Source organism: Crotalus tigris, unplaced genomic scaffold (assembly GCF_016545835.1).
Source record: "Crotalus tigris isolate CLP2741 ecotype Arizona unplaced genomic scaffold, ASM1654583v1 scf7180000019004.2909048, whole genome shotgun sequence".
NCBI classification, from domain to species: Eukaryota; Metazoa; Chordata; class Lepidosauria; order Squamata; family Viperidae; genus Crotalus; species Crotalus tigris.
Genome location: NW_024097319.1, coordinates 2,010,065 through 2,034,266, shown reverse-complemented (window position 1 = coordinate 2,034,266; position 24,202 = coordinate 2,010,065). Strand labels below are relative to the sequence as shown.

Below are 24,202 nucleotides of genomic sequence, written 5' to 3'. Positions count from 1 at the left end.
CCTGAGGGGGGAAAATGGCGGATCGCATTGTTTGGCGACCCCCGTAAAATGGTCGATCGACCCCAAATGGGGTCGCGACCCATAGGTTGAGAACCGCTGCTCTAACCTCTAAACACAGCATAATATCTATAAATCAGGCTGAAAAGTGGTTGCAGCTTTAAATAGCTCATTGGTTATACGAGTTAAGTAATTACCAGGGTGGGGTTAAGAACTTAAAGGCAGTGAGAAGACAGTGTTCTAGTAGTTGTGTTTCTAGTTTGTGGCTGAAGAAGGTTTGGTTGTTATTTTGTTTGTACGTTCAGTTCCAGTTAGGTAAGTACAAGAATAATAGCACTATGTTCTGAATTATTTGTGTTGCTGGTTTTAAGATTGAGACATAGTTCGCTTGTTCCATAGGCTGCTACACACTTAGCTTCCATGTGGGTTTGTTTTTTTTCTTGAGATAATTTACATCTTGTGCTACTGTGCATTTTGTTTCACAAGATACAATTGGCTAGCTTTGTACAATGAGCTTAACTAGTTTATAAGACAAGCAAACTTAAGCCAATCCACGCTAGACTTAATAATTTATTGAAATACAATTCCTCTATGTAAATTGTGGTTTATTTGGTAAACCACAAGCTATGGCTTGTTGCAGCATATGTTTTTAGGCAATGGAAGGAATATTTTGGATTCTGTTTTTTGAAGGTGATGGCCTTGTTATCAGATTTATTTTTTGTATGAGGTAAAATTTAAAAAAAAATGTGTTGAGTCTGACTGCTATTCATTAAATGGATGTAGCTCTACAATCTTGCCATCAATACAAAAAATATTTGTCATTAGTGTAGCTGTTTTAGGTGTGTTGCATTATTAACCATGATATTGTGGATTGTCTGTCAAAAAGCACATTTCTTTAAATAGGGATGGGGTGCTTTCCCCTACCTTTTTCTTTTGGCATGTGGAACCAGAGTGGATTGGAGCTGAAATATTCAATGGCAATACTTTCTAAACTGTTCTGTACATTTCATGCTTTTATAAATGGAATAACCGCTAAGCATGATTACTCAGGAAATGACTCACCCAGTGACTGTCCTTTTTTTTCTGCCTGGAATTAACTATGTGCACGAAGAATGGAAAGTCTAAAAATGGGTTCTTTATGATAAGTTTCTCTGTTACTTTTGAAGATGGTGAATTTGTCTCCAAAGGTACCCACTCGGAAATTGATTTTATGCTTGATTTTTAAAACTTCTCTTTTTCTTCCTTCCCTCTCCAGGCCCAAGAAGAACTGGGCAGAAGGGCAGTCATTGTCCCAAGCCCAACAAATCAGCACACTCTAGAAAATCCAGCATCCTTTTTGCATCTGCTGTTCAGAAATCTATTTGGCCTCTTTCAGAGTTTTCTAGCATTTACAGCTGGTAGAGTCACAGAGTGATTAGAGATGCAGGCTGATACGGTGTCAAAACACTTCATTGCCTCGGGTGTCCAGCTTGTTGCTGATGTTTTGACTTGTCTCCTGTCCAGCAGCTGGGAAATGGGAGATAGCTTTTTTCCAGAGGAAACCCAGGATGAGGGAAGCAGCTCGTCTTCAGAGGACACGCAGTGGACCTCGTGGCGTTGGTCAAGATCCAGCATGAAGTCGGAGATAAAGCGCCTTCAGACATTTCAGCTCTGGCCCGCGAGCGTTCCTGTTTCTCCAGCTGAACTGGCAGCTGCTGGTTTTTATTTTGTCGGTCCTGCTGACACTGTCCAGTGTTTCTGCTGTGGCGGGTCGTTGTATAATTGGGTAGCTGAAGAGGATCCTATGGTAGAGCACAAGAAATTCTTCCCATCGTGCCTGTATATCCAGGAGAAAATCGTAGGAAATTGCCCACAGGTGCCTTGGAGCGAAGAACACCTGGACTGTGTAGATGGCCAATTCCTTGGCATGCTGCAAAGTTTAAATGTGGAGGAGAACCCTGTAGGTGGCCAGCCAGAATACCCCTACATGGAGACAGAAGGAGATCGGTTGGTGTCGTTTGAAAATTGGCCATCTTATTCTCCGGTGTCTCCTGAATTGTTGGCCAGAGCTGGCTTTTTCTATACAGGTATGTGAGGAAATGAGAATTGCTTTTGCTGGGCAAGACCCAGGTTCCATCTACATTAATGTATGGCTTGTTATTCCTGGAAGCCTACACCTATCTCGTGAAACTGGTGGCCTTAAGTCTATTTTGTATTTCTGTATTATTTATTTGTATCCCACCTTTATATATATATATATATATATATATATATTTTACAAATAATTCAAGGTGATGAATATATTTAACATAACTTTCTCCTCCGATTTTCCCCACAAGAAGAACCCTGTGAGGTGGGATGGGCTGAAATAAGGATTGGCTCAAAGCCACCTAGTTGGTGGGACTTGAACACACTCCTACTTTCTAGCCTGCTGCCTTAACCACTGGACCAAATTGGCTCTATTCTGCCTTTATTATAGAAATTAAATGTCAATTTTGTGTAACTCAGGGAGGCATAACTAATGTTCCCGCCTCCTCTTTACTCACAGCACCAACCCTGTGAAGTGGACTGGGTTAAGGATAACTGGTACAAAAGTCCCCCAGTCAGTTTTTGTGCCTAAAACAGGTCAAGAATGCACAATCTTCTAGTTTCTGGTCTGGCACTTTAACCACTCAATTAACCTGGCTGTCGAAGGAAGAGGCGTAAGACCTGGAATGTGTAATTTGGTTTCCTTAAATCTAGAATCATTTTATTCCGTATAGTTTGTTTAATAATTTGTTGCAAGCTATGGAAGCTTTGGCCAGGAAACGCTGTCTCTAAACCAGGGGTCCCCCTATCTTGGCCACTTTAAGACCTGTGGACTTCAACTCCCAGAATTCCCCAGCCAGGAATTCTGGGAGTGGAAGTCCACAGGTCTTAAAGTGGCCCAGGTTGGGGACCCCTGCTCTAAACAACATAGTTACTACACTTCTCAAATCTTCAGTATCTCCCAGGAGCATAAAATGTTCCCTCCTTTTGTCTGAACTGGGTAAAAATAAAACATGTGAACCCCTTTAATGCTACTATAAAGAGGAGACCTCTCTCAATTCCAGTCAGTTTACACTGGCAGGGGTTCTCAACCTTGGTAACTTTAAGACTTGTGGACTTCAACTCCCAGAATTCCTCAGCCAGCTTTGCTGGCTGAGGAACTCTGGGAGTTGAAGTCCACAAGTCTTAAAGTTGCCAAGGTTGAGAACCCCTGAAGTAAAGGTGTTGCCATTAAACAGGAGAATTTACAGCTGTTAGATGCATCTACAGCAGCCTACAAATGGTAAAAGAACAAAGTGTGTAGTGTGCAATATGTGTGTGTGTGTGTGTGTGTGTATGGGAATTTTGGGTACTTTGAGCCTAAGCTATGGAGACTTTAACAAGTAGTGCTCGACTTATGACTACAGCTGACACCAACATTTCTGTTACTAAGCAGGATGTTAAGTGAGTTTTGCCCCATTTTACGACCTTGCCACAGTTAAGTGAAATCAGTTGTTAGTAACAGGGTTGTTAACGTGAAACTGGCTTCCCCATTGACTTTGCTTGTCAGAAAGTCACAGGATCCAGGGACACTATGACCGTCGTAAATATGAGCCAATTGCCAAGCAGTTGAATTACGATCACGTGAGCCTGGGGATGCTATGACGGTGGCAAGTGTGAAAAAACAGTCATAAGTTGCTTTTTTCAGTGCTGTAACTTTGAATGGTCACTAAATAAATGGTTGTAAGGCAAAGACTACCTATACACACTTTCAAGAATCCTTTCTTCCAGAGGAGAGCAATAGCTCTCCCCATTCTAAGTATTTAGAATAGAATAGATCTGAAAGGGACCTTGGAGGTCTTCTAGTCCAGCCCCCTGCTTAAGCAGGAGAACCTATAACATTTTAGACAAGTGACTGTCTAGCCCAGGGGTAGGCAACCTTGGCTTTTTTATGACTCATGGACTTCAACTCCCAGAATTCCTGAGCCAGCCATGCTGAGGGGAAAGGGAGAGGTTTCCAAGCTGAGCCATGCTGGCTCAGGAATTCTGGGAATTGAAGTCCACAAGTCATAAAAGAGCCAAGGTTGCCTACTCCTGGTCTAGCTTCTTCTTAAAAGTCTCCAGTGATGGAGGGCCCACGATTTCTGGAGGCAAGCAATAACACACAGCCAGAGCTGCAGAAGTAGAGCTGAATACTCCATTTGTAAAGTTGCCCATTTCGACAAGGGACTCTGGGCAGTGGACAATAACATAGCTTGCCCTGCTTGCTAGAAAGGCAAGAAGGATTTTTCTGTGGAAGCGAGTTCACGGCTGCGGAATTTCCCCTAACCTGCTTGAACGCTTAGGTCAGGGGTAGGCAACCTTGGCTCTTTTATTGTTGAGTCCGTCGCGAAATGGTAAGACACGAGAAGCAGTTGTAGTTCTCAGGAAACCTTTATTCTTCAGTTCAGCTTACATTGGAATATGGCGGCAAAAGCCCAAAACTCGCGGCCTCCTTTTATAGGACTTTCCCGGGTCAACGTGTTACTTTTCGCGTGCCAGTACTTGCGCATGCGCACAAGCACTGGCAACAGCCTGTCTGGTCCCGGGCAGCTTGCACCTGCCCGGGACCGCCTGCAATGCCCCGAGCCTGCTTGCAAGGCTCAGGACATAACATTTATGACTCGTGGACTTCAACTCCCAGAATTCTTGAGCCAGCATGGCTCAGCTTGGAAACCTCTCCCTGTCCCCTCAGCGTGGCTGGCTCAGGAATTCTGGTAGTTGAAGTCCACGAGTCATAAAAGAGCCAAGTTTGAAGACCCCTGGTTTAAATATTTAAATATTTTTTCCTCACAGTCACGTGATCAAAATTCAGGCATTTGGGCAGGGGTAGGCAACCTTGGCTCTTTTATGACTCATGGACTTCAACTCCCAGAATTCCTGAGCCAGCATGGCTCAGCTTGGAAACCTCTCCCTTTCCCCTCAGCATGGCTGGCTCAGGAATTCTGGGAGTTGAAGTCCACGAGTCATAAAAGAGCCAAGGTTGCCTGCCCCTGGCTTAGGTGAAACGGTTTGATAATGGTGTGCAGGCTTCTAAATGGCTCTTGAAATCTCAAACTAAAATGGGGGACAATTCAGGCTTTAGTGCACTGGGAAGGGAATTCAATCTGTCTGGCTTACTTCTGTGCTCTTTCCCCACCATTTCCATTTTGGAAAGTTTTAATTCTGCACGACTGTCTAGGCTAGGGGTGGGAGACGATGGGCCTTTTATGACTTGTGGACTTCAACTTGAAGTTCACAGGTCATAAAAGAGACCATCATTCCCACCCCTGGTATAGGCAGTAGGCTTCTGTTGTCCTGAGTGAAGAGTCAACCTGGCCTTGTCACCCCTTGATGAATATAAAATAAGGAGGACTTTGAGTGGATCCCCTGAATTCTGTACTAGTTCTTGATTTCATTTGCTTGTTACTTTTACTGGACCTATCCAGAAAAATCATATCCATCAAAAGCTGTAGCAGTGGTCCCTGCCATAATAGCTTTAATTCTGAGGGGGGGGGGGTCCTGGCATCTCCAAGCATCTAGCAATGTTTTTTTGTTTGGTTCTGTTGCTCTTGACCAACATGTGATCTTCTGTCATGGATGTTTTCAGGCCAGCAAGATCATGTGCGGTGTTTCTACTGTGATGGTACACTGAGGAACTGGGAACAAGGAGATGACCCCTGGATAGAGCATGCTAGGTGGTTTCCAAGGTGATAAATTCTGATGTGCAATTTTTTTCTTCCATCCTCCATGTCTTGTAGGAACTGGCATGGGCAGGTTTTTTTTGACCCTGATGTTCAAATTATCTCTTGGATGTTACTGATAATAGGGAGGGGGAAGCTCTCTCTCCTTGGACTGAAAGATTGTGTCAGCCATGGCCATTCCCCATCATTCAGTTAAAACTGAAGAAGCTTCTTGGATGAGAAGCAAAATGTTTTTAAGGAAAAAAACCTCCGAGAAAGACCAGTTGCCTTTTGGGAAAGCACCTTTGGGACAGCCATGACCTGGATGACAGAATCTCCATGTTGTTGTTAGTTCCAAAGTCATGTCCGATCCATCACGACCCCATGGACAATGTTCCTCCAGGCCTTCCTGTCCTCTACCATCTTCTGAAGTCCATTTAAGCTCATGCCTACTGCTTCAGTGACTCCATCCAGCCACCTCCTTCTCTGTCATCCCCTTCTTCTATTGCTCTCAATCTTTCCCAGCATGAGGCTCTTCTCCAGTGAGTCCTTCCTTCTCCTTAGGTGGCCAAAGTACTTGAGTTTCAACTTCAGCATCTGGTCTTCTAAAGAGCAGTCGGGGTTGATCTCCTCTAGGACTGACCGGTTTGATCGCCTTGCAGTCCAGGGGACTCGTAGAAGTCTTCTCCATCACCATAATTCAAAGGCCTCAATTCCTAGACACTCAGCCTTTCTTATGGTCCAACTTTCACAGCCATACATTGCAAGTGGGAAAACCATGACCTGGACTATACACACTTTTGTTGGCAGGGTGATGTCTCTGCTTTTTAGTATGCTGTCTAGATTTGCCATAGAATCTCTACAGATGGATCCAATGGAAGATCACTTTTTATATTAAGAAACAAACAATATTTACAACTAACCTTTTCTCCATCTTCTTCCTTACCCCTCCTTCCACAGATGTGCATTTCTCCTCCAGTCCAGAGGGAGAGAGTTCATAAGTCACACCCAACAATCTAATGTAATGTTGGTGAGTATGCGTGCATCTTCTGTAGGACTATAGCTTAAATAATACCCAATGCTGTTAAATGTCTGGATATGTAACAGAGGCTTTCTTATCCATTATGTTATTGTGGGTAAAGTGGCTGACCTGGCATGTATATCAAACACTCAGATGGCTTGGAGGGGTTTTTTCCTCTCTGAGACATACCCAGTGGGTTTGGGGCTTGGCCCCAGGTGTGATCCCAGGGATAGGGTGGCAATTTGTCATCTAGGAAGTTTCGGAAGCTTTACAGTGCAGCTAACTGGATGTAAGATCCTGGGGCTAAAGTTGGGTTCCAGGGAACTATTTGACTAGCGCAGGGGTAGGCAACCTTGGCTCTTTTATGACTTCAACTCCCAGAATTCCTGGGCCAGCCATGCTGAGGGGAAAGGGAGAGGTTTCCAAGCTGAGCCATGTTGGCTCTGGAATTCTGGGAGTTGAAGTCCATGAGTCATAAAGTGGCCTAGGCCTAGGGCAAAAGAGCAACCTTGGCTCTTTTATGACTTGTGGACTTCAACTCCCAGAATTCCTGAGCCAGCCCTGCTGAGGGGAAAGGGGAGAGGGAGAGGTTTCCAAGCTGAGCCATGTTGGCTCAGGAATTCTGGGAGTTGAAGTCCATGAGTCATAAAGTGGCCTAGGCCTAGGGCAAAAGAGCAACCTTGGCTCTTTTATGACTTATGGACTTCAACTCCCAGAATTCCTGAGCCAGCCCTGCTGAGGGGAAAGGGAGAGGCTTCCAAGCTGAGCCATGCTGGCTCAGGAATTCTGGGAGTTGAAGTCCATGAGTCATGAAGGGGCCAAGGTTGCCTACCCCTGGACTAAAGGCTGCTATTATGTCCTCCTTGTTGCACAGTGAGATCCTTGACCAAACTGCTTGAATCCATCAGTAAGCTGGCAGTGGAATCCCCAAGAGTGATAATACTGGAGACTTTAATTGGATTCATGTCTGATATGTCTCGGGTTCATGACCTTTATGACAGCCATATACCTGATTAAGTTACTCAGGGCCCAACACCCACAGGTGCTAGGCCTGCTTTTTAAAAAAAACAACAACTCCAAGAAGCTGCAACGTGATCAGAAGGTGAAGGATATGACGATCACTTCTTTGTCATTTTCAGATCACTCTCTAATTGCTGTTTGGGTTGTTGATGCTTCCCTCCCATGTAGGGTGGTAATGACTGTTTAATTCAGTGTTTCTCAACCTTGACAATTTTAAGGCATGTGGACTTCAACTCCCAGAATTCCACAGCCAGCAATGCTGGATGTGGAATTCTGGGAGTTGAAGTCCACATGCCTTAAAATTGTCAAGGTTGAGAAACACTGGTTTAATTGGTCTGTTCTGGTTGACTAATATTCTGGATGGCTTCCAAAACTTTTCAGCCTGTGGATATGGACAATTTGTTTCAAGGTCTTTGTCCCCGCTCCTGAAGAGAGGCAGAATAAGGATCTCCGATTGGATTATTCATATATGACCTTTGGGATTCCCCGGTTTTCTGATGAGTTTCAGGAGATTTTTTTTTTTAAAAAAAGAGACCCTTTGAGCACCATTTGAGGAAAACACACTATAATCTGACTATACATGTAACAGGTCATATTAGGAATTACATAGGAGCAAAATGCATTTCTTCCATCCATAGTTTATTAATGGCTCTGTTGAAAGTGACTTATTCTTTACTTAAGGAAGGGAAGGGCCACAACACTATTGACAGGGCCATTATGACAAATGTTTTGGGGCAGGGGAAGGCAACCTTGGCTCTTCTATGACTAGTGGACTTCAACTCCCAGAATTCCTGAGCCAGCATGGCTCAGCTTGGAAACTCTCCCTTTCCCCTCAGCGTGGCTGGCTCAGGAATTCTGGGAGTTGAAGTCCACAAGTCATAAAAGAGCCAAGGTTGCCCACCCCTGATCTGGGGATTGGTCACAGAGTTGCTCATCAGATAAAGTACACACAGTCCTTGACTTACAGTCTTTTGTTTATAGTGATCATTCAAAGTTACAACGGCTGTCAATGCTGCAAATATTGTATATTCTTGCTTTGACAATATGCAGAACTGTCTGGTATTTGGGGGGTTAATACAGAGCAGAAGGGGGTGGGGGTAAACCACGGGGAAAGAGGAAGGAAACTTTTGACCTTCACACTCATTGGATAATGTGATATATGACAGCTAATTTAGGGAGGGAACATGCTGATAAATCAACTGCTCAGAGGAAGAGAACTTAGAACTTAGCATAAAAAGCCTCCGTTATGCCTGTGCCGACATTTTGTAACAATAAATGACTTTTAGGAAAATCAGTGCCTGGAAGTTCTTTGAAGTGTTTCATTAGGCGGAACCATAACAACATGCTAAAATCTCAATCCTTTTCAAACGACCTGGGGTCCCGAACCCCATCTACTGCCTCTACGCTTGAGAGGAGCTGGTAAAGATTTGGGGAAGATATCATTATGGAGAACAAAAGATTGCCTGAGGCCAGCCCCCTGGCTGCAACAGTTTCCCCAGGGGGGGAAGCCACAGCCGGCAAGCCAGGGGAGAGAGGAATCTGGCAGATTTCCCAGCTGAGAGCAAAGGCTTCAAAAGCAGAATGGAGATATAACAGAGTTGTGGGTGAGTCACTGGAAAGATTTCAAAACTCAGAGAGGAAACCCAGAAATCAATTCCTACAGAGAGAAGCCTACAGCCCCTCCCTCGCAGATCAATTAGCTTTTCAACCCCTGGGATCCCCTGCCAGAGCCTCTAGGCCCACAGAGAGAAGAAGCCCCAGCCTGGGGTCCCTACAGCAAGGTGAAATTGAGCAACCCCCACAGACGAGTGATCAGTCATCTCTCAGCCTACATCAACTAATAGAGGCCTTGCAGCAGCTTGGGGTAGTGCAAAAGCCAGGAGAGCTGCAGCCGGTGAGCTTGCAGATGAGGGAGGCCCAGCATGTCCAGCAGCCATTGAGGGGCCTACTGCAGCAGAGGGCGTCACCACCCCCTGCAGTCCAACAGCAGAGAAGACCACTACAACCCCCACTTGCACAGCCACCATTGGGAGACCTGCAGCAGCAGGGGGCACCACCAGCCCCCGCTGGCCAGCAGCAGAGAGCCCAGCAGCCATTGGATCAGCAGGCCGGATGGGGCCAACAGCAACTGGGGGCACCACAAGCGCGGAGACTAGACCAGCAACCAGGGTGGGGCCAGCAGCCACAGCCTCAGTGGAGGCCACAGCAGCCTGTGTTCACACCACCCTTCAAAGCAACCTTTGATGGGGACCCAGAGAAGCTGCTTTTTTTCCTCAACCAAGTGCGTTCTCACTTGAATCGCTGGGCCTATCTCTACCCGGAACCAGGGGCCATGGTCAGTGTCATTACGTCCAACCTAGAGGGAGAAGCATCTGAATGGCTGGACAATCTATATAGCAAGCAAGCCCCCGAATTGGAAGATCCCCACCTCTTTCTCTTAAGTCTGAGAGAACGATTTGAGGACCCATCCATTGGCCTCAAAGCAGCAGGACAAATTCACAAAATAAAACAAGCCGGGAGGCCTGCCCTGGAGTACGTGCGAGAATTCCGCAAGATAGCAGATCGAATAGAGGGGTGGCCTGAGCAGTGTCTCCTCCATCACTTCATCGAGGGATTAGACGATCACCTTGCTCAGGCCTGCATCTATCGAGAAGTACCTGATCGGCTACAGGAATGGTACCAGACGGCTGTGAAGCTGGATGTTAAACTCTCTCGCTATAAGAAGCCTCCCTCTCCTGAAATTGAACCGAAACCAGAACGACCCAGACGAGAACCAACCCCCTGGAGACCCCCAACAACTACGTCTATGGACAGACCTAGACCACCTGCAGGGCCGCCGCTTGTGTGCTTCCGGTGTGGACAAGGAGGACATCGAGCGGCCAACTGTCCAGTCCCCTACCCCCGACTGCAGAACAGACCAGAACCAGCAATGCGAAAGAAACCTGCTCAGCGGCTAACAAGAGAAAAATCCAACCGACTCACGCAGGAACCTGTCGCCCAGATTACATCCCCCACACAGGAGGACGCCGGGACTCCGGGTGGACCCGCCCCTGCTCTACCCTTCTTTGACAGCGACGATGAAGGAGAGAACGACCTGATGGTGAGTCGACAAATCTCACCTTTTTCACTGGCCGCCAAACTTATAATCCCTAAGTCTGGGGCACTTGAACGTACTAATTGATTCGGGATGCACCCGCTGCATTATTAGTCTGGCGTTTGCCATGAAAATGGGCATACGGGCAAAACAGCTTTCCAAACCGGTGAGGTTTGAGCAAGCCGATGATCCTAGGGCTAGCCTGGTTAGACAAATGGAAGCCGTTTATCTGGTGGGAGAAAGGAATGAGAACTGTGAGACTACCTATAGGGTTGCAAGATCCCATTTTTGTTCTTTTGCAGTAACACAGCTCTAACTGCCACATCGCTGGCATCGGCTTGAATCACAAAGGGTCCCCCTGGGCAGGGGTGCTTTAGAACCGGTTCAGCAGCAAATAGTCTCTTTAAATTCTCAAAAGCTGTTTGACAGCCCATTGTCCATGCTAGTGGTTGGCCCGGTTGTGGCTTCCCTCCTCCTTTGCCTGTTTTGAGTAGTTCTGAAAGAGGTAGGGCAATCTCGGCAAAAGAGGGGATGAATTGACGATAAAAGTTGGCAAAACCCAGAAAGCTCTGGAGCTGTTTGCGAGTCTTTGGGGGCTGCCAATCGATTATAGCTTTCACCTTGGCTGGATCCATTTCAATACCCTCGTTGGAAATTCTGTAGCCAAGATAGCCTAATCGGGTTTGGTGAAATTGACATTTCGACAATTTGGCATAAAGCTTGGCATTCAATAGTTTCTTTAACACTTCTCTCACCAGCTTTATGTGATCAGTCATATTCATGCTGTATATCAGGATATCATCACCAAAACCCCTTTGTACAAGTGATCATGTAGGACAGTGGTTCTCAACCTTTTTAATGCCGCGACCCTCAACCGGTCGTAAATCGAGGACTACTCAACCGGTTGTAAGTTGAGGACTACTCAACTGGTGCAGCACCGTTTGTAGAATGGGACTTTTGGCGGGCTCAGCAGGGCAGAGACAACCTGGACAATTCCTATTGGCTTTTGAAAGCCAATAGAATTAGACTCTATTCAAGAGAGTCTATTCTATTGGCTTTCAAAAGCCAATAGAATAAAAGGGAGTAGCACAGCTAAGGAAAAGGGGGAAAAAATGGCGGACTGCGTTGTTTGGCGACCCCTGTGAAATGGTCGTTCGACCCCAAATGGGGTCCCAACCCACAGGTTGAGAACCGCTGATGTAGGACCTCATTAATCAACTGAATAAATACACCAATGGGGCCGCTGAAGCCGCTAACAAAATGGTGGAGCAATATCTTAGATGCTACGTTTCTTACCAACAGACGAACTGGAGTGATCTCCCTTTTGCGGAGGTGGCGTACAATAATTCTGTGCACAGCAGCACCGGCTACACGCCTTTCAGAGTGGCCATAGGAAAAGAATTCAGCTCAATACCTGAATATCCTCAGTTGCCCTCCGCTTCCCAGACCCTTGATCAGTGGGTGAGGGGTTGGGAAGAAGTTTGGAGAAACACAAAAACTGCTTTAAAAAAGACTTTTGAAACCTATAAAAAGCAGGCTGATAAAAAAGAGGGCTCCCCAAAGAACATTCCAAGTTGGGGAAAAGGTCTATCTGTCAACTAAATATCTACGCCTCAAATTGCCCAGAAAGAAATTGGGACTCAAATTCTTGGGGCCTTTCCCCATAGTAAGGATCATCAGCCCAGTCACAGTAGAACTAAAACTCCCTAGACTTTTAGGGAAAATTCACCCAGTTTTCCATTGTAGCTTGTTGAAGCCTTATCGGGGCTCCACTTTAAGACCTCCTCCGAAGAAGGCGCCTGGGCCCCTCGTAGTCGCGGGACAGACCCACTATGAAGTGAAACGTATTCTTGATTCTAGAATCTTTAGAGGGAAATTGCAGTACCTAGTACAATGGAAGGGATACCCGTTGTCTGAAGCCAGCTGGGCGAAATCGAGTGAAGTGAAAGCTGACAGATTGGTCAAAAGGTTTCATGTGAAACACCCCAACAAAACGAAAGATAACCCTTAACATATGCTTTTGCTTACTTTACAGGATCTGTCCTTCTTGTAAGGGGGGCCGGATGTCAATGCTGCAAATACTGTATATTCTTGCTTTGACAATATGCAGAACTGTCTGGTATTTTGGGGGTTAATACAGAGCAGAAGAGGGTGGGGGTAAAGCCCGGGAAAGAAAGAGGAAGGAAACCTTTGACCTTCACACTAATTGGATAATGTGATATATGACAGCTAATTTAGGGAGGGAACATGCTGATAAATTAACTGTTCAGAGGAAAAGAACTTAGATTTTAGCATAAAAAGCCTCCGTTGTGCCTGTGCCGACATTTTGTAACAATAAATGACTTTTAGGAAAATCAATGCCTGGAAGTTCTTCGAAGTGTTTCGTTAGCCGGAACCATAACAGGTTACCTACCCCTGATCTAGGGATCGGTCACAGAGTTGCTCATCAGATAAAGTACACACAGTCCTTGACTTACAGTCTTTTGTTTATAGTGATCATTCAAAGTTACAACGGCACTGGAAAAAAAATGACTTGTGACTATTTTTCACACAACTGTTCAGCATCCCCAGGGTTACGTGATCAAAATTCAGGCGCTTGGTTGGCGGAAATGGCAAAGATTTCGGCTTTCCTAAAAGAGCAATCGCAAGAGAAATTTTTTGCTGTATGGGAAAAATGGATAAACTTTATACAATACAAATTGGATATAAAAAAATATCATTTAGCTTTTTTATAACTTGCATATAAATTTTGATATTTTATAGATTGTATTTTTTCTCTTTTTTCTTTTTTCTTCTTATGTCTCTTCTTTTTTTTCTTTTTTAAACACTTTTTCTTTTTAAGGTTTATATCTCTTTTTTTATTATATATATCTTATTGTTAATTATTTTATAATTTGTTTAATTTTTTTTAGGATTTTAAAAATTATTAATTAAGCCTATATTCAGCTCTGGGAAGCTTGGGGGGGGGATGGAGGGGGTGGTTCGGGAAGGGTTGGGTGAGGGTTGTTTTGTTTTTTTTGTTGTTGTTGTTTCTTGTTTTTTGTAAAAGCTTTTAAAAATTTTTCAATAAAAAAAAAAAAATTCAGGCGCTTGGCAACTGGCTCATATTTATGACGGTCGCAGTGTCCTGGGGTCATGTGATCCCCTTTTGCGTCCTCCTGACAAGCAAAGTCAACGGGGAAGTCAGATTCGTTTAACAACCATGTTACTGACTTAACAACTGCAGCGATTCACTTAACAACTGTGATAAGAAAGGTCATAAAATGGGGCAAAACTCACTTAACAGCTGTCTTGCTTAGCAATGGAAGTGGGCTCAATTGTCGTAATTTAAGGGCTTAATAATAATAAAGTTGGATGGTCATCTAGGTTGCTTCTCTCCTTGATTAGGCAGGTTGTTCCACTGGTTAATTGTTCTAACTAATAATAATAATAATAATAATAATAATAATAATAATAGTAGTAGTAGTAGTAAAGTTGGAAGGGACCTTGGAGGTCATCTAGTCCAACCCCCTGCTCAGGCAGGAAACCCTACACCATTTCGGACAAATGGCTGTCCAGTCTCTTCTTAAAAACTTCCAGTGTTGGAGCATTCACAGCTTCTGGAGGCAGGTTGTTCCACTGATTAATTGTTCTCACTGTCAGGAAGTTTCTCCTTAGTTCTGGGTTGCTTCTCTCCTTGATTAGTTTCCGCCCGTTGCTTCTTGTCCTGCCTTCAGGCATTTTGGAGAATAGCTTGACTCCCTCTTTGGGGAAGCCCCTGAGATACTGGAAGACTGCTATCATGTCCCCCCTCGTCCTTCTCTTCATTAAACTAGACATACCCAATTCCAGCAACCATTCCTTATATGTTTTAGCCACCAGTCTCCTAATCATCTTTGTTGCTCTTCTCTGCACTCTTTCTAGAGTCTCAACATCTTTTTTACATCGCGGTGACCAAAACTGGATGCCGTATTCCAAGTGTGGCCTTACCAAGGCATTGTAAAGTGGTATTAATACTTCAGTGATCTTGATTCTATCCCTCTGTTAATGCAGCCTAGCACTGTGTTGGCTTTTTTGGCAGCTGCAGCACACTACTGCCTCATATTTAAGTGATTGTCCACTAGGACTTGTTTTACCTTTGCTGTTACATTTACCTTGTTTTGTTTTTAGGTATTGGCTTTTAATCTGTATTTATGCCATTCAGAATCTGGGAGTTTGCTGGCTGCATACATTAGAAATTAATACAGACTTCTCCTATTTTGTCTTGGTTTTCAGGAAGACAACTTGCATTGGTCTGAAGACTATTCCGAAAGCTCTCATGGTAGGTGATAAAAAAGAAGTTTTTATGTCTTGCTTAACTTGGATAACATTATTGTTAGTGCTGACTTCTTAGGCAGCCATGTCTTTTAACTTGAGCAGAACGCCCAGTGTTATTTGCACATTATCCCACAATTCTACATTTTAGACTTACCCTCTAAGGCAGTGGTTCTCAACCTTTTTAATGCCGCGACCCCCAACCAGTCGTAAGTCGAGGACTACTCAACCGGTCGTAAGTCGAGGACTACTCAACTGGTGCAGCGCCGTTTGCAGAATGGGACTTTTGGCGGGCTCAGCAGGGCAGAGACAGCCTGGACCATTCCTATTGGCTTTTGAAAGCCAATAGAATTAGACTCTATTCAAGAGAGTCTATTCTATTGGCTTTCAAAAGCCAATAGAATAAAAGGGAGTAGCACAGCTAAGGAAAAGGGGGAAAAAAATGGCGGACTGCGTTGTTTGGCGACCCCCGTGAAATGGTCGTTCGACCCCAAATGGGGTCCTGACCCACAGGTTGAGAACCACTGCACTAAGGGTACCATATGGATTACTTCTTTCCACCCTATTACAATGTGGAGTTTTAGTAACAGCAATAGTATATTAGAGATACAGGTGGCCCTTGACTTAACAACCATTTGTCTGGTGCCTTTCAAACAGCACTGGGAAAAAAAATGACTTAAAACTGGTTCTCACATTAAAACTGAGCCGAGGTGGCGCAGCAGTTAGAGTGCAGTACTGCAGGCCACTTTAGATGACTGTGTTCAGCAGGTCAGCGGTTCAAATCTCACCGGCTCAAGGTTGACTCAGCCTTCCATCCTTCTGGGGTAGGTAAAATGAGGACCCAGATTGTTGGGGGCAATGTATATATATATATATATACATTGCTTACTGGTGTACACCGCTTAGAGCAGTGGTTCTCAGCCTGTGGGTCGGGACCCCATTTGGGGTTGAACGACCATTTCATGGGGGTCGCCAAACAATGCAGTCCGCCATTTTTTCCCCCTTTTCCTTAGCTGTTCCACTCCCTTTTATTCTATTGGCTTTTGAAAGCCAATAGAATAGACTCTCTTGAATAGAGTCTAATTCTATTGGCTTTCAAAAGCCAATAGGAATGGTCCAGGCTGTCTCTGCCCTGCTGAGCCCGCCAAAAGTCCCATTCTGCAAACGGTGCTGCACCAGTTGAGTAGTCCTCGACTTACGACCGGTTGAGTAGTCCTCAACTTACGACCGGTTGGGGGTCGCGGCATTAAAAAGGTTGAGAACCACTGGCTTAGAGAGTGCTTGCACTTAAAGCGGTATATAAGTCTCATAAATAAATAAAATAAATAAATAAATAAAACTATCGCAGTATCCCTACAGTTTATGTGACCAAAATTCAGCCACTTAATGATGGTTAGAGCATCCCAGGGTCATGTGAATATCGTTTACGCGGACATTTTCCAGCAAGTCAAGTCAATGTGGGAAGCCTGATTTGATTGACGACCCTGGCAAAAACGGTCATACAATTGCTCACTTAACAACCCCCTTGCTTAATGATGGAAATTCTGGTCCCAGTTGTGGTTACAAATCGAGGACTACCTGTATAGAAAGAATAACTCTCACCTTTAAGAAGTTGCAATGCAATCTATTATCAGGAAACATTGCATGCAAATATTAGCGCTCAAGGAAAGGAACGTTTCTGGGTAGCGCAGCACAAAGATAGGTATGAAAGCTGAAGGAGATAAGATGGCAGAACTAAATATTGTGAGTAGGCAAGAATATCAATCGCCAAAAGTGGAAAGCGCATTGATAGCTAGAAGCAAATTATCCTCCTTAGTTGGCTTGTTTGGCTATATAGAACTTGCTATTTATTTGCAATGGGAGCCAGTTTGCCCACACCTGATCACTGCGATGCAAAATACCCTCTTGGTGAGTTTTTCTCCATCCTGGTGATGTGCCCAAGGCTGAATGCCAAGCGATGGAGACTCTTATCCAGCTGCGTTTGAACAAGGCCCATATTTGCTTCGGGCAGGATGGAATCAAAGCAGCAGCCATACAGAAGACACAAGACATGTGGCTGACCCCCATCTGCTCTGACCTTACGATAATATTTGTAATGGTCAGCTTGTTTATTGAGTTGTTTCTCCTTGGAAACCACTTCTGGACTTTGTGCCTTAGGTGGGAAAAAAAATGAAACTTGGGCTGCGTTGTGATAGAAATGACTAGCATACATTATTATGTAAAAGCAAAACGTCGAGGCTGTATGTTACTACCTTATTCTACTGTGTTCAAAAGAGCGACAAGTCAATGCTTTTCTTTCTTTTTCCCCTTTTACTCTACACTTTTTTCTCTTCTCCTTTTTTTCTCCCTTACTCTCCCCTTACAATAATAATAACAACAACAACAACAACAACAACAATAATAATAATAATAATAAAGTTGGAAGGGACCTTGGAGGTCATCTAATCCAACCCCCTGCTCAGGCAGGAAACCCTATACCATTTCGGACAGATGGCTTTCCAGTCTCTTCTTAAAGACTTCCAGTGTTGGAGCATTCACCGCTTCTGGAGGCAGGTTGTTCCACTGGTTAATTGTTCTAACTGTCAAGAAGTTTCTCCTTAGTTCTAGGTTGCTTCTCTCGTTGATTAGTTTCAACCAACTGCTTCTTGTCCTGCCTTCAGACGTTTTGGAGAATAGCTTGACTCCCTCTTCTTTGGGGCAGCCCCTGAGATATTGGAACACTGCTATCATGTCCCCCCTCATCCTTCTCTTCATTAAACTAGACATACCCAATTCCAGCAGCCATTCCTTATATACTTTCATTTTTCTTTGTATTTTATATTTTGATAAACTAATAAGAATTTAAATACTAAAAAAAAGAATGCTTATTGAGGTGAAGATGAGGGCAATGTGGGACAGCTGAGTATAATGGGATGCTGAAGCTTGGAGAAATAAGCTTTAAGGCCATCAATGGAGCACCATCCTTGTTCTTTTTGGTAAGCCACAGTAGCATATATGCTTGAAAAATCTTCCTCCCGAGGGTGGCATTAAGCAGACTTCAGTGTCTTTGTGTTTTCTGTGACTTCCCTAGAGATCAGCAACCCACAATTTTTGAACACTAAGTCGCCTCTGATTTAAATGCAGTTGTTGACCTGACCCCCCCCCGTCCTTTTTTTTTATCCTGGTTTCAATCATGCGGGGTGATTGTAATTCTTGACACGGTGCTAAAAGCCTCATGCAAACTGAAGCCTCCCCAAAGATGAGTAACTAGTGATTTCCAGAGCATGTTTGTTACGTAAAAGGTGTAAGTAGAATGCCAGCCTGGAGTCCTTCTAACAAGTGTTGATGCTTTCCTGATCAATCAGGCCTGTTCAAAAAAAAAAAACTTGCACAAAGAGGTGTAATTCTTCTCTTAATAAGTCAGTATTCTCTGCAGGTTAAAAAGATTTTCACCATGGCCACTACTGAACTCCATTCTTTCCATCTGTATTATGTCATTTAGCTTATCTGTGAGCAAAATCTGGAAAATTCTCTCTTTACTGGTGAGACAAAACGAAGCTTCCCATTTTTGTTTGACGCTGAATAAAAGTGTAGGTCTTCTTCCTCAAACAATCCATTGGTCTTTTTTTTTTTTTTTAAAGGCAACTGGATTGTTTGAGGAAGAAGACATTTGAGAAGCAGATGAGAACCAAAACATTTTCTTTCCTCAAAAAACAGTCCAATTGCCTTTAAAAAAACCTCACCTTTGAGATAACTATGATCTTGAATGACAGAGAATCTCCATAGACAAAAATGTAGGTAAATCTCCCCCCCCATTCACAGATTATTTTTCTTAAATTTATAAGCCACCCATCTTGCCTTCTAAATTAAGAGTACAGAGAAGAGCAACAAAGATGATTAGGGGACTGGAGGCTAAAACATATAAAGAACGGTTGCTAGAATTGGGTATGTCTAGTTTAACGAAGAGAAGGATGAGGGGGGACATGATAGCAGTGTTCCAATATCTCAGGGGCTGCCCCAAAGAAGAGGGAGTCAAGCTATTTTCCAAAGCGCCTGAAGGCAGGACAAGAAGCAACGGGTGGAAACTAACCAAAGAGAGAAGCAACCAAGAACTAAGGAGAAACTTCCTGACAGTTAGAACAATTAACCAGTGGAACAACCTGCCTCCAGAAGTGGCGAATGCGCCAACACTGGAGGTTTTTAAGAAGAGACTGGGCAGCCATTTGTCCGAAATGGTATAGGGTTTCCTGCCTGAGCAAGGGGTTGGACTAGATGACCTCCAAGGTCCCTTCCAACTTTATTATATTATATATTATATAATTATATATTATATCCTTCTAAACATTGTCTTTTAATGCATTCTCCTGTTGCCCACATATTCATACAGAGTCTCTGGAAAGAGAACCAGATCCTTGGAGGGTGAGAAGAGAGACACAAGCAGAACGCTCCCATGAGCCAGGTAAAGATTCAGGCAGGTGGAGAGCAATTGCAAAGAAAAAGTTACAAGCTGTGTGTTTAGCTATTATTTGCTACTAGTATTGATTAGAAACATAGAAAACCGATGGCAGAAAAAGACATAGCGGTCCATCGAGTCTGTCCTTTGAGTTTTTAAAATTATCTTTTATTTTTTATTTTTTTATTTTTATTTTCATCCGATGATGGACATGTGTTTGTCCCAAGCACGTTTAAACTCAGTAACTGGTGACTGACCTATCTCCGCTCTAACCATCATTAAGTGGCTGAATTTTGGTCACATAAACTGTAGGGATACTGCGATAGTTTTAATGTGAGAACCAGTGCTGTTTGAAAGGCACCAGACAAATGGTTGTTAAGTCAAGGGCCACCTGTATCTCTAATATACTGTTGCTGTTACTAAAAATCCACATTGTAATAGGGTGGAAAGAAGTAATCCATATTCTTTCTGCGAACTAACATTTTCTAACATGACTTTTGAAGTTCCCCCCTTGTCAGTGTGAGGCTATGCTCCGGGGTTCCTGATTTTTGCTTAATAGTGAAAATACTGCCTTACAGAACCTCACTCACATCCCCTCGATTTATTTAAAGGTTTCAATCATGTCCCCCCATTTCTCTTCTGTCCTCCAAGCTGTACATACTCAGTTCTTCCAATTTCTCCTGACATATTTTTGTCCCTCAGACCGTGCACTATTTTTGTTGCCCATCTCTGGACTCCCTCAACCTTATTATCTTTTTTTAAGTAGGTGTCCAGAACTGGACACAGTATTCCAGATGGGGTCTGCCCAAAGCCCTATACCAGTGGTGGCGAACCTATGGCACGCGTGCCAGAGGCGGCACGTGGAGCCCTCTCTGTGGGCACGCGCCATCGCCGCAGCACACATGGTCTCTAAAAGTTCACCATCACTGGCCTAAGGCCAGCCAGCCAGCCTGGAGCCGCCACTGGGGAGCCCACCATCCCACCCGCCAGAGACCCCCTGGATCTCCCCCAACCCTGCCCTGCTCCCACAGGTGTCCCTCCCCATAAGCAACATCAAGGTGGCCATGCTCACTCCGGCCATGCCCATCCCAATCTGCCATGACTACTGCAGCCACACCCATCCAGTGGCCACGCCCACCCAGTCTGCCAAGCCCACTGTAGCTGCACCCAGTGAGTGGGCCACACCCACCCGGCACCTGGCGATACGTAAGTGGGTTTTGGGTTGCAGTTTGGGCACTAAAAGGTTTGCCATCACTGCCCTATACGGGAGAGGTCTTCAAACTTGGCCCTTTTATGACTTGTGGGTTTCAACTCCCAGAATTCCACCTGGCTGAGGAATTCTGGGAGTTGAAGTCCACAAGTCATAAAAGGGCCAAGTTTGAAGACCCCTACTATACAGTATACCAGTAGTGGGATTAGGACCTCCTTTATCCTCCTAATGATCCCTCTAGTGGTGCATCTCATAATTTTGTTTACCTTCACAGCTGCCTGGCCACACTGTTTACTCATTTTGCAGTCATCTGCACACCTAAATCCTTTCCTTCTCTTGTTCTGTCTAACACTGTATCTCTACTACCATACTCTGCCAGAGGACTCTTTTTCCCTGAGTGCACCATCTATTGCTACTGCTAGCAAGAGTGGTCACGACTTTGTGTGCTTCCATAATCCAGACCAATCTGAAAGCACCTTTTCTCCTCTGTGTCACCACAGAGGTGGTGTACGTGCATTAGAGTTAAGCTGAATAATTTCTGTCTTAGCTTCTGACTGCAAAACCACAACAAAATTGGGAGGACTTTTGTTGTTTAGAGTTCTTCCTTTGGCCTTCTTCCTGGAGTCTGTATTCTTGTAAAGGAAATATTAACTTGATAGCTTTACTTCCATTCAGTAACAAAGCCAGAAGGAGCAGGAGTGATGTTAATGATGTGTCAATGCTGCAAATACTGTATATTCTTGCTTTGACAATATGCAAAACTGTCTGGTATTTACTGGGTTAATACATAGCTTAGAGTGGGGGGGGAAAGCCCGGGAAAGAAAGAGGAAGTAAACTTTTGACCTTCACACTAATTGGATAATGTGACTTGTGACTGCAAGATAAGGGAGGGGTTTAGCAAGAAAAGTTTGATGCCAGCAAGAGGAAGTCAGATTCTGGCATCAAAACGTCCATGATGGTGACCGGCAATTTGTAGCTCTGTAATAAAGACTTTAGGAAACATGCCTGAAAGTTCATTGAAGTGCTTCATTAGTCGGAACCCCGACATGATGATGATGATGATGATGACAATGATAAATAAATAATAATAAAGTTGGAAGGGACCTTGGAGGTCATCTAGTTCAACCCCCTGCTCAGGCAGGAAACCCTATACCATTTCAGACAAATGGCTGTCCAGTCTCTTCTTAAAAACTTCCAGTGTTGGAGCATTCACTGCTTTTGGAGTCAGGTTGTTCCACTGGTTAATTGTTCTAGCTGCCAGAAAGTTTCTCCTTAGTTCTAGGTTGCTTCTCTCCTTGATTAGTGTCCATCTGTTGCTTCTTGTCCTGCCTTCAGGTGCTTTGGAGAATAGCTTGACTCCCTCTTCTTTGGGGCAGCCCCTGAGATATTAGAACACTGCTATCCTGTCCCCCCTCGTCCTTCTCTTCGTTAAACTAGACATACTCAATTCCAGCAACCGTTCCTGATATGTTTTAGCCTCCAGTCCCCTGATCATCTTTGTTGGTCTTCCTATTCTTTTCTTTTCTCTTCTTCTATTGCTTGGACCAGCTAATTTTTACCTCTTCTGGGAAACATGAGAACAAGCACTGTTCTTACATAAAACAATTCTTCTGCAAAGCATTCTTCTTTAGCATCACGCTTCCTGATATGCTGGCTGGGGAATTCTGGAAACTGAAGTCCACATATCTTAAAAGTTGCTGAGTTGGAGAAACGCTGCAACGTAATAATGGCTTTCATTATTCCTAGACAACATGGTCAATAATAAAATTGCAGTCCATCTTACCTAAATGACATTTGGTGGATGAAGTTGGCATGTGCTATTTTGGTGAAACTAGTTGTTAGGATTTTTTTTGTGCAACCACCATTGTTTTTTCCACCATCAAAATGGGATGTGTCTGCTTGGCTGCATGCACAAATGATATCCCAATATATTGCCCATAAGTTAAAAGTGGAGCTCATTCATAATGCGTTATGGACCAAACTTCACAATCTTTTATTGTGGATTGCAAGGCCAGAGAATACAACTTCCAACTGTCTCCTACATGATGTCACCTCTCTTTTTTCAGAATCCACCACGAGCATGGAAGAAAAACTGCGCCAGCTTCAGGAGGAACGGATGTGCAAAGTGTGCATGGACAAAGATGTGTCCATTGTGCTGGTTCCTTGTGGCCACTTAGTGGTGTGTGCTGAATGTGCCCCTAATCTGAGCCGCTGCCCCATCTGCAGAGGGGACATCCGGGACAGTATGAAGGCCTTCCTGTCCTGACCTGAAAGGTGAGCAAAGCATTGAATCCTTAACAGAAGAGAGGTGGGCATCGTTTACTTGATTGCTGGTCTAGGGTTAAATCTTGTTGATCTGTGCTCCTTCTAATGGTATAAAGCACTGGGCCCTCTAAGAAGTGGGCTACGGGGGCCCACGTGGTTAGAATGCTGAGTCGGAAGACCATTGAGAGGTTGACAGCTCGGCAGTTCAAAACCTGAGCCAGCCGTGTGCTGCAGCTGCCAAAAAAGCCAACACAGTACTGGGCTGCATTAACAAGGATAAAATCAAGATCACGTGAAGTATTAAGACCACTTTACAATGCCTTGGAAAGGCCACACTTGGAATACTGCACCCAGTTTTGATCACCACGATGTAAAAAAGATGCTGTGACTCTAGAAACTAGAGTACAGAGAAGAGCAACAAAGATGATCAGGGGACTGGAGGCGAAAACATATAAGGAACGGTTGCTGGAATTGGGTATGTCTAGTTTAATGAAGAGAAGGACGAGGGGGGACATGATAGCAGTGTTCCAGTATCTTGGGGGCTGCCACAAAGAAGAGGGAGTCATTCTCCAAGGCACCTGAAGGCAGGACAAGACGCAACAGATGGAAACTTATCAAAGAGAGAAGCAAGCTAGAACTAAGGAGAAACTTCCTGACAGTTAGAACAATTAACCAGTGGAACAACCTGCCTCCAGAAGCGGTGAATGCTCCAACAAGTTTTTAAGAAGAGACTGGACAGCCATTTGTCTGAAATGGTATAGGGTTTCCTGCCTGAGCAGGGGGTTGGACTAAATGACCTTCAAGGTCTTTTCCAACTTTATTATTATTATTATTATTATTATGGATCATCGCAGAGTCAGCCAGATGTTCAGACTGGATTTGGCATTTTGTCTACCTATCGAGTCCTTACCCAGGACCTGGGATAGGCAGATGTGGATGTTTGATGGTATTACAGATATCGTCGCAGGATGGAAGCAGTTCCTAATAAGGCTGCCTTTTGCAATTGACTATAGCGAATTTGTCAATGCCAATGGTGTTCAAGTGGTGCTCCAGTTGTTTTGGGATTGCACCCAAGGCGCTGCTGCTTCTTCTTCTTCTTCTTCTTCTTCTTCTTCTTCTTCTTCTTCTTCTTCTTCTTCTTCTTCTTCTTCTTCTTCTTCTTCTTCTTCTTCTTCTTCTTCTT

General features: G+C 44.3%; 1 protein-coding gene across 2 annotated transcripts; it reads left to right on the top strand.

Moving 5' to 3' along the window:
- Nucleotides 1–1,094: 1,094 nt before the first annotated feature.
- Nucleotides 1,095–23,345, top strand: BIRC7 (baculoviral IAP repeat containing 7). Of its 2 annotated transcripts, XM_039358196.1 has the most exons (6): nucleotides 1,097–2,063; nucleotides 5,612–5,711; nucleotides 6,645–6,714; nucleotides 15,074–15,119; nucleotides 19,479–19,550; nucleotides 22,821–23,345. In XM_039358196.1, the coding sequence occupies exons 1-6, from the start codon at nucleotides 1,418–1,420 to the stop codon at nucleotides 23,018–23,020; spliced, it is 1,134 nt and encodes a 377-aa protein (XP_039214130.1). In that variant the 5' UTR covers nucleotides 1,097–1,417; the 3' UTR covers nucleotides 23,021–23,345. The 2 variants fall into 2 exon arrangements, with proteins under 2 accessions (XP_039214131.1, XP_039214130.1); XM_039358197.1 differs by lacking the exon at nucleotides 19,479–19,550 and having other exon boundaries at nucleotides 1,095–2,063.
- Nucleotides 23,346–24,202: the final 857 nt, after the last annotated feature.